Consider the following 11,118-nt stretch of genomic DNA (forward strand, 5'->3'; position numbering starts at 1 on the left):
CTATCTGCATGCCTATCTCTTCATCCTCCAGGGCTCTTGCGATTATTAAGTCTAGGAACATATTAAAGAGTAGTGATGAGAGGATGCATCCCTGCAACTTTACTATGATTTTCTTAAACTAATCACTTAGTTCTTCACAGGCTTTGACTGTTGCAAAGGTATTGTTGTAGGCATTTTCTAGTATTCTTATGATTTTCTCTGGGTACCTGTAGAACGTCATTATTTCCCAAAGTCCATTCCTCCAAATGATATCAAATGCCTTCCTGAAGTCGATGTAACACACATTTAAGTCAGACATATTTAAGTCCGAACTAAGCTTGTGCATATGTTTAGTAACACTGTGATATAAATGAATGGAACATTGGATAATGTGTGCTAGATATTAAACTGGGGATGGGGTAGGAATAAGTGAAGAAGAGTAAGGGGGTTATCCAAAAGGAAGGATGTATGAAGAAGCCTCTTGAAATCCCACCTGTCTTACAGGTTAATAGTAAATAAGATTTTAAAACTTTGAACAGAGGTGTCCCACATGTGTGAATAATGCTGCTTCCAGATGCCAGGGCTACTAAATGAAACTCCTTGTACCAGATATTGCTTATCTGCCTAGGAATTACTGGTCAGGGAGGCCTGAGAGACATCTGAAACAAAGCAGATGCCAGTATTCTTGCTTTGCCACCCTAAGAACATGGTGCTGCTGTAAACACCAAACACTTTGGCTTCAAGATCAAGAGAGCAACTTGAACTTACCAGGAATTTCTCCCAACTGGTTCCCTTTCATAGAACTGTAGGGTTATGTAAGGGCTGATGGCAAAGAAAATAAGTTAATATTCTTACCCATGGACTCTACATCGTACAATAGCAACCTATTGGGCAAAATGTGTATACTATACTGGCACAACTGTAAATTGGCATAGCCCACCGCTCTTCATTGGATCTGAGTCATGCTCCATAGAGAGGAATTCATGCCTTTCACAAACCAAAGCTTCGAAGTATAAGTCCAAGGACAGAAACTATTTGTTTTATTAATGATGATATTGTCAATCTGCCATCTAAATATTTATATCTATAATTATCAATTTTTCTACTCTTAACTTTGATGAAAGAAGTCTCCTCTTATAGTAGGTACTTGGTAATGCAGACTTATAAATGAAAAAGTAACTGTGTAAGATTAGGACAATTAAAATTTCATCAAGACTGAGGGATGGTACCATGAGCCTCCTTTACCTCCATGAAGGTCTGTTGACGGTAAATGAAAGCTAAGTCATTTTATTATTTGTGTCCAGCAAATACTTTTCTTCAGTAGTTCAAAATTCATGCCCTGAGGGATCTCTTTCTTTTTTTTTTTTTTTTTTATTGCTTTACTTTTTGAGATGGGATTTCTCTGTATAGTCCTCGCTCTGTTGGGAATTGCACCGTGGACCAGGCTGAACTCAAAAAAAAATCCACATGTTTCTGACTCCACAGTGCTGAGATGAAAGGGATACACCACCAAGCCCAGAGTCTTAGAGATTTCTAAGCTGTTTTTGAGAAGCTTATGATGTCACAGTCAGAGCCAATCTCTTTACAGTTTCTCACTTTCTTGCTATTTGTAAGGTTTCAGTCTTTGTGTAAAGATTATTGAAAGTGAACAAAAGATGAGACTGAATTAGAACATTGTCTTTCAAGCTGAAGTTGCATTGATGTTGGCAATTTCAGCACTAGGTAAAGGATTTATCAAATTCAATTTATTTGGTGGGTGAAATTTCCAATGAACAGAAGATATGGGGATTATATATGGTATCCCTTTACATGTTTTCTCAGAATTACGAAATTTGTGGTATACTGAACAATTAGAGGTCTTTGTCACATTTTTTGAAAAAAAAATCAGCAGCATTTATTCCATTTATGTCATGCATTACTACCTCATTTCATTGCATTCATCCCTGCAGTGAAAACCCTACACCCAACTAGCAGTTATTTTCCTTTGTCTCTGTTCCCAGGCTCTGTCAAGTACTAACTTATTTTCCAACCCCACTTATTATAAATATTTTATATAAAAGAGAACAGGATACATGATGTATTGTTTCTGAATTTTCACTCAGCATATCTTCAAGTTTTATCCATTTTATTACATATATTAAAATTTCATTTTTTTCATCTTTGAATAGTTGTAATTCTGCTACTCATATTAACACACCCATTGTTTTTTGAATACTTGGAAGCATTCTTAGTACTAGTAGAATGCTAGGTCATGTGGCAATTTGAAATTTTACTTTCTAAGAGATTTTCAATCTTTTTTATCATAACACTTTTATTTTTCAGGTTTAAGGATTCTAGTTTCTTGGCATTATCACCAATATTTGCTATTTTATGTTTATTAATATGATTGCCCTTCTATTGAGTAGCAAGTGATATCCCATTGCCATTTTTATTTATCTTTTTCTAATGACGTTATTCATCTTCCATTTGTATTTTTTTAAAGTTACTAGATTTTGTCCTTATTTTGATTTATTTTACTTTTTTCAAGACAGGGTTTATGTATACATGGCAGTCCTGGATCTCACTATGTAGACCAGGATGGTCTCAGACTCATAGAAATATTCTAGCCTCTGCCTCCTGAGTGCTGGGGGAAAACGTATGCACCACATAGTCTGCCTTTATTATGAATTCTTAAGTTCAGAACATTTTTTTGTTTTGTTCTTTGAGAAAAGATTTCACTATGTAACAGCCTTAGCTGTTGTGGAACTAGCTGTGTACACTAGGCTGGCCTTGAACTCACAGGTATCCACCTGACTGTCCCCTGAATGCCAGGATTAAAGACATGTGGCACCACAACATGTAAAGATAAGTGATATTATTACATTTCCCAGGAGCTGGAGTCAAGGTAGTTCTTAAAGAGCCCTGGAGTTCGATTCCTAACACACACTGAAGAGATCACAACTATCTGAAAATCCAGCCTCGTGGAATCTTATGTCCTCTGCTGCATTCCCAGGCACCTGGCAAGCATGGAGTGCAGAGAAAGATTAGCAAAACAACTCTTTACACATTGGGCAAAGCACCCATACGTGTGAAAAAAAATTCACAGTTACTATGGCAAAATTTTTTAAAATATAAACACGGTGATATCTTCTAAGATTTAAAACTTCAGAATAGGTTTTCACAAGTTTCTTATCGCTGTTTCTATTTATTGTAGTTTGTCTTTTTGGTTGGACTTTCTTTGGACCCACAGCACCCAAACAATGGCACAATGATGTATTATAAATTATGAAACCTTGACCTTTATGTTTGTTCCCAACTAGCTCTTATAACCTAAGTAATAGGTTTCTATTAACCTACATTTTGTCAACTGGCTCTTTACCTCTCTTCCATTTTGCACATCTGATGTCTCCCACGTCTTTTTGGCATCTGCTGCCACACCAGATTCACTCCAAGTTCCTTTCTCTCCTGAGAAGTTCTGCCCATTTTCTCCCACCTAGCTACTGGTCATTCAGCTCTTTATCAAACTAATCAGAAGGAACTTTGGCAAAGACACATCTTCACAGTATACAAAAAATTATCCTGTAGCATATTATATATGCTGTTAGGCTTTATAGGCTGAACACACCTAAAAAATGCTATGACACATTATGAGAATGGTATTTTTCTCTCCAGTGCCAACTCTCTGATGTGTTTTAAGATTTGAAAGACAGATATAGGGTATGCTAGTCATTGTATTTGTTGTTTCTCTCTAGTATGAATGTTCTGATGGGCTTTAAGGTGGGAGTACCTAGTAAAAGATTTGTCACATTCCTTACAACTATATGGTCTCTCTCCAGTATGAATTCTCTGATGTGTTCTAAGATGTGACATGTCGATAAAGGATTTATTACATTCCTGACATTTGTGAGGTCTCTCTCCAGTGTGAACACTTTGATGTCTTCTAAGAGTCGAAATACGGAGAAAGGACATGTCACAGTCTTTGCATTTGTGAATTTTCTCTCCAGTATGAATTTTCTGATGTTTTCTGAGGTCTGAGCATGTAGTAAAACATTTGCCACATTCCTTACAGCTGTAAGGTCTCTCTCCAGTGTGGACTCTCTGATGCGTTCTAAGATATGAATTATGGGTAAAGGATTTCTCACATTCCCTACATTTGTAAAGTTTCTCTCCAGTATGAATTTTCTGATGTGCTCTAAGAGTTGAAAGTCGGGTAAAACATTTGTCACATTCTTCACATCTGTAAGGCTTCTCTCCAGTTTGTATTCTCTGATGTCCAGTGAGGCTTGAGGCTGCACTGAAGTATTTCCCACATTTCCTAGATTGGTATGGTGTCTCTCCAGTGGAGAATTTTTGTTGCAAGAGACTGTAAGCAGAGGTGAAATAGTCATCATATTCTCCTTGCCTGTGTTCTGATCTTGCAGTGTAGACTCTCTGATCATGAGTAATGTTGGAACACAAATTTAATGATTTCTCACAGACTTTACATTTGCAAGGTTCTTCTCCAGTGTGCAAGCTGTCATGTCTATCTGGGTTTGATGAGTCAAAAGAGGCATCCCTGTGATTACTGCATCTGTAGTTATTAGAGTTTTCTGTAGTTTCACTTGTTCTATAAAGTGCACATGAGGAGGGGTCATGAAGCATTTTGCCAAGGTCATTACACTGAGAAGACTCCTTTTCAGCCTTCACTTGTTGATAGACAGGATCACATATGCAACAGTTCTCTGAAAATGAATACAATTCAGATTAATAGGGCATGATACAACACTATACATTTGATAAATGGCTGTCTTCCTAAGTTCTTTCTAAAGATAAGTGAATCAGAAAGTAATTAGACGTTTATCTTCCATCATAATTGAATGTATTCTCACAAAAACAGACAGACAGGCTCTAAGGGTCTGAGATATAGCAGATACCTCATCCTTATCGAAAATGTCTAATGGCAGAAGATGGATCAGGAAAGTGAGGCATAAGCAATTTGCTCTGGGACGGCGCTCACTGACGGATTATATTAAGAATACATGTCTCTATTTTAAAACATTTCATCTCAGAAAATTGCTGATGAATACTGTTAAGGAGGGCCAATTCCTTTAAATATTAAAGTCTTACTTAAAAATATCAAATGGTTTTTCTTTCTAGAAAAATATATTCGATTCTTTCAAATGAATGGATGGAAAGCTAGTATTCTGCCAGACAGCAGAGGCTCAGATCATTTGATGCAGGTTTGAAATGGGCAGCTATTCTTATTCCTATCTTTCCCGGTCTTAGCGTCACACACTACTGTGTTTCCTAACTTTCTTCATATGCTTATTTCCAAGTCTATTCAGCCCACTGGCTTCTGAGAGGGTGTCTGTGTATTCTCCACTGCACTGACTTCTGAGAGGGTGTCTGTGTATTCTCCACTGCACAAAATACGTAATATGAAGATAGACATGCAAGGAAGGCAATTTCAGACCAATACTAATTCATGGATTCACATTAGGCTTATAATTTGTAAAATTATTCCAATCTGATATCAGCATAGTTAAATAAAATGCATTTTGTGCCCGGCGGTAATGGCACATGCTTTTACCCCAGCACTTGGGAGGCAGAGGTAGGTGGATCTTTGTGAGTTCGAGGCCAGACTGATTTACAAGAGGTAGTTCTAGGACAGGCACCAAAGCTATAGAGAAACCCTGTCTCGAAATACAAAAAACTAAAACAAAACAAAACCAAAAAAAAAACCCAAAAAATTACATTTTGTACTGATATTAAGTCACCATAAATCAGGTGCAATAAGACACAATACCTTGTAACAGTTACAACAGGCAGGATGCATCTTGGGACCAGAATACTCCACTAAGTTCAATGATGAGGCATTCTTTCAAATGGAATAGAATATAGCAAAAGCATTCTCAGCTATTGCTTTCTCTTTCACTGGAAGACATCACTGTTGTCCTGCTTATTCACGAGCCCACCCTGGTTTTGACTACTCTCTCCTCTCCACATTCCAGGGCAATCTCATTTGCTCAGGACAGGTGACCAGGCCTATCTTGCATACAATAATCCACATGTTCTGTGAGGTAGCCAATGACCCATGCTAGAATTTTTAGAAAGAATAGAGACATCAAACAAAATATTGTGCTCAGTACATCAAGAGAACACAAAGTAGAAGAAACTAGGAATGATTTCCAATTGCTATTTCTTGCCAGAATCTTTTAGCATATTTAAGGAAAAATTTCAGATCGCCTATCCTGAGCTTTTTCTCACAAAACTATAAAAGTTACAACGATGGAGTTGGAGCTTTAAGGTATATATGGAAATATATATGGAATTTATTTTGGAAACACAGTGAGGTTTACAAGGCACCTTTAACATGGAAATGAAGTAAGAGTCAAATTCCATGAAAAAGTTATTTCTAGTACCAAACTTTCCTGCCTTCCATTGTTTCTAGGACAGCTTAACAGAGTTTAAAGGTCAGTATATACAAAGAATGATTTAGGAATTCTACAATAAAAATGTTCTCACCCACAAAGAGCAGGCTGCTGTAATTCTCCAACATCACATCAATGTACAAAGCCCTCTGAGAAGAGTCTAGGCATTCCCACTCTTCCTGGGAGAAGTCCACAGTCACATCCCTGAATGTCAATGGACCCTGAAACACAAAGTACAGTTTGACCAGGTGATCCCATAAAGAGGCTTACCTTGAGATAAGGAGACTTGAGGAAATTAGGGATGTAGATGAGTGAATACAATTACTCAAAGCAATGATTTCTGATATAGTCACACATTATAATGAATGTTCCAAGTCTTTGAAATCAAGATGACAAAGTAGTTTCACAAGCACACCCATGAAAAGAGACACACATTTAAGGTCTGGACACAGTTGTCTACCTGGTATGGATGCTGTGTTTATGTCCCATGGATTACAGTATATATGTCTCAGAAGGAAAATGGTGACGAGGAAATGTGGTAAAGTACCAACAGTGAATCAATCCTGTGCATTTTTCAGTCTCACACGATTGTATTCCTAACACGCTCAGTTTGCATGTTTAAATTCCATCAACTCCATTCCATTAAAGAGAAAAGGAATGAATATGGAAGGCAGAATTCACAATTGAATCTATAGGTAAAGAGCTGTTTTCCCCCACAGTAACAACAAGTGTAACAGCAATGTATACTGTCAATTTTAACATTACGACATAAGTGGGATTACTTTTATCAGAATATCTGAGTTACTGGCAAGCTGACAGAAAAATCTACATCAGCCATATTTGATATAATCTAAAATTTTACTCAAGAATAGGCATAAGGCAACTAAAACAAATAATTTTAGAAGTTCTGGGGATGGGCTGGAGAGATGGCTCAGTGGTTAAGAGCACTGACTACTCTTCCAGAGGACCCGGGTTCAATTCCCAGCACCCACATGGCAGCTCACAGCTGTCTGAAGATCCAGTTCCAGGGGATCTGACACCTTCATACCAATGCACATAGAATAAAGTTAAATAAACCATAAAAATATTTAAAAAAAAAGAAGTTCTGGGGACTATTTCACCCCCAAAGAGTTATAAAAATTGGGGTAAGTCCCAAACCACATCAAATAGTTTCTGAGTAGCAGCTAAGCATGTACATGTAAGTATAGTAACTGTGGATACATTCAGAAGTGGCATAGATTTACTGAGAAAATGATTATTCTAAATTCTGTGAGAATTACAGCCACTGTTCAGTGCTGTGCAAATATAACAGAGCTCAAAGAATGGCTCAGGAGAAAACTTTAGCTACTGTATCTGAATTTTGTGGTTATCAGCATGCTCCCTTCCAGTACTGATGCTGTACTACCCATCACACTTCAGGTTAGTAGTGGTCATGATTCTTCCTTTATTTCTGTGAAAATAGAAAGTGTTAATACAATCTATCTGAGTCGGGAGTCAGGAATAGAAATACAAACCAGAGCCCATTTCCTAAATCTCTACGTTAAAATACTGCAGGTTCCTGGTAGGGGAACAGAGCCATGACTCTCACAGGAACAGACTAGAGGAAAAGAATCATGAGGAAATGTTCTGCATCAAATATGATGGATTATGCACACCAATTAGTCAATGCCCTCAGTTCCTGATGAATTCCACATAATGCTACATAATGACTCCCAACCAATAAGGCTGCACAGTGGGATCCTGTATTTTGTGTGTGTGTGGTGGCAGGGAGGTTAGAGAATAAAATATACCGATCTCTCAGGTTTAGGAAGCTACCACAGAACATCCTAATCAAGTAGGTGATGTGATCAGCAATTTTCCTGAGACAAACAGATATCAGGTGTCAACAAACACATGGACACGTCATCACTGTTGTGATATTAAACACCAAAGAGAAATACGGGTAGAGTACAATCTGAATCTACGCTCAAGAACATCAGTTTCATAGCAACATCAATCCATGTTTTGCACTGTCTAGTGTGCTTACATTTTTAGTAGTAAGAACCAAGTTTTACACAGCATTAAAAATCAAGATATGTCTCTTTTAATTCCACACACTGCTAAGATGTTGTGACAGCTATTCCTTGTGATTCAATATGTGCTTTTCATAACCATGATTCAAGGAAATGTGAGAGACCTCACCAATGGAGCCTACATGCCACAGGAGTCCTACACACTAATATATAAAGATATAGTTTGATACTCTACGGCAATTGGGCTTCAAAACATATTTTGTTCATGCGTTAGAGTGGATATATTTTCAAAATTAAAGATCATAAGTTCATGTGGGATATTTATCCTAAAATAATTGGGGGAGAGTAAAATTGAGAGAAGTGCTATACAGGAGATGTAGACATACTGAGTTACAGTGTACAGGTGTAGTCATAACAGAATACTATAGAGGCTCCAGGAAGAATACTGTAAAGCCATGCCCACTAAATATTTACTAATGGAGGCAAAAAGATGAATTAAAATAATATGGTCTTTTCAGCAAATGGTGTAGGCACACCTGGATCCAAGTAGGTGAATGAAAATAGATTCTTATCTTTCATTTGTAAAAAAAATACATTAAAATGGATCAAAAATCTTATTTGAAACAAGAAACAGAAACCTAGAAAACATAGGGAATATTCATGAGGATATTGGGATGGGCAAGGACTTCTCGATTAGAAAGAACAGCAACAGCATAGGATTTGGTTCCAGAGGATGAGCAAGTAACCCTTGTTGGTCATGAGCCCCCACTGGGCCATACCTGCCTTAGCTCCAGAGTTTTCACTCAGCCCCTAATCCATCATTTGTGTTAAAGATTTCTTTTGTTACCCTATGTTAATCTTATCTGAGAGGTTCCCATGGATAAAAAGCCTATGTAAAACTTGGTTTAGAGAAAACCGGGAAAACCGAAGTACCTCATCAATCAGGTATTTGCACCTGGCACTGTATTTTCAGAAACTTCATTCAGTTTTTGTTGACATATGAAAATCTACTAGCGAAAGTGGAAATATATGAAAAAATAAAGATGCCAAGAGGCAAAGGGAAAGTGCTTCAGTTCACCAAGACTAAGCTCCCTGCGGCCACAGAGGCTAAGTTCATTCTCATGTCTCTAATTCTTCATTTCACCAACCTGAGTGATCCCACATACCCATTCTGCTACACACGTGACAATTAACATTTTTTTAATTTTAATTTTTTGATTTTTGGAGACAGGGTTTCTCTGTAGCTTTGGAGCCTCTCCTAGAACTAGCTCTTGTTGACCAGGCTGGCCTCAAACTCACAGAGATCCTCCTGCCTCTGTCTCCCAAGTGTTGTGATTAAAAGCATGTGCCACCACCGCCCAGTTTACAAGCGACAGTTAAGTGCAGTTATATTATACAGTGTCAGAAGGAAGGAAGCACATTTTCCCTCACATGCATAGTGTAGACACAGTATGTGTCTATGGAAACAGTGTACATGTGCGCACAGTAGAACACGGAGAGAAGAGAACAAAGAACATTAACTATCAGGGTTCAGTTAGGACTGAATTCAGGTACTGAACACAAGTTATGAAAAAGGATATAAAGCTAATTTCTTTTCCAGTTTAATTCTGTCACAGATTTTCTTTCTTTTTCATGATTCACAAGTTCACATAAATATAGTCTGTAATGAAAATATAAAATCCCTTGTGAGGCCGCAGAAGTTCTGATCCCAATGACTACTCATAAAAGTACATTGAGTTGCATACTCTTTGGGTCTGGTTATTTTCAGTGTGTAATTGTCTGCTTCTTTGTCTGCAAGGTTTTTCATAGTAATGTTAAAAAAGATAAACAGAAGCACAATTTCAAGGCTTCTAATGTCTCAAACAACAATATTCCTATAAAAAGGGGGGGGGGGTGAGACATGAGCACTGACCTGGGGCCTGTTTACTGGAGAATCAGCCATTTCTTTTTGCTTCTCTTTTTTGAGTTTCTCTTTCAGGAACAATGAATAGATGGTTTGTTGGCCTTTTATATAAGGAGGCAAAAAGAAAAAATTAATACTGAAAGTGGTTAAAGAAAAATGACCACTTGAACAGACCCAAGAAACACAATATGACCAGGTGTTTTATCAATGATTCCCAAATCAGGAGAGCAGGGAATGACATTTGAAGCTTGCAGAGAAAAATCACTGTCAATCATATTGTTATATCTAGAAAAAGTCTACCTTAAAATTGATGGAGATGTAAGTGCAGTTCAAGATAATTACAAAATAAAAGAATTAATACTGTTATGAAGACATGACTAGTGATGTCAATGAAAAGGACAGCATCACTCACATGCACACTCAAATGAAATTTTACTTGACTCCATTTTCAGCTCTTCTGTAGAACCAGTTCTCGTGCCTAAAATAGGATGGTCCTGAGATCTTTCTCAGTGGATGTCTCCAGAACATTCCTAGTGACACAGATGTGGCACACTGATTTCATGTCCTACTCCCATATTCACTTGAGTCCCTTGCAGTAATTACAATAGATTTAAAGTCAGTGGGAAGCAGGAACGCCACACAATGGTGCTCACATAGGAGGTTTAGTGGAAGAGGTGAGACAAGGGGCAGAGAAGGGGACAGAGAAGGGGGCAGAGACTGGTCCCTGGGGATTAGAGTGGAGGAAGAGAAAGAATGAGAGAGGGAGATAGACAGAGAGAGGGAGAGAGAGAGAGAGAGAGAGAGAGAGAGAGAGAGAGAGAGAGAGAGAGAGAGA

General features: G+C 37.8%; 2 protein-coding genes and 1 pseudogene across 2 annotated transcripts in view; all 3 read right to left on the minus strand.

Annotated features, from left to right (window-relative positions):
* LOC126494181 (zinc finger protein 54-like) overlaps window positions 1–11,118 on the minus strand; it is a 116,521-nt pseudogene that overhangs the window by 60,648 nt on the left and 44,755 nt on the right.
* The window catches only part of LOC126494190 (zinc finger protein 54-like), a 70,947-nt gene that overhangs the window by 15,145 nt on the left and 44,684 nt on the right, over window positions 1–11,118 (minus strand). The window lies entirely within an intron of this gene.
* Window positions 1,705–11,118, minus strand: part of LOC126494169 (zinc finger protein 283-like) — a 29,141-nt gene continuing 19,727 nt past the window's right edge. The window contains exons 7-9 of the mRNA XM_050131405.1: window positions 10,293–10,384; window positions 6,463–6,589; window positions 1,705–4,679 (exon numbers count right to left, since the gene is read on the minus strand). Coding sequence (XP_049987362.1) covers window positions 3,685–4,679; window positions 6,463–6,589; window positions 10,293–10,384 — 1,214 coding nt within the window. The 3' untranslated portion in view covers window positions 1,705–3,684. The remainder of the gene's footprint in view (window positions 4,680–6,462; window positions 6,590–10,292; window positions 10,385–11,118) is intronic.

The sequence above is a fragment of the Alexandromys fortis genome, unplaced genomic scaffold, assembly GCF_014885135.2.
Source record: "Alexandromys fortis isolate MF-2015 unplaced genomic scaffold, M_Fortis_MF-2015_v1.1 scaffold_351, whole genome shotgun sequence".
In the NCBI taxonomy this organism is placed as follows: domain Eukaryota; kingdom Metazoa; phylum Chordata; class Mammalia; order Rodentia; family Cricetidae; genus Alexandromys; species Alexandromys fortis.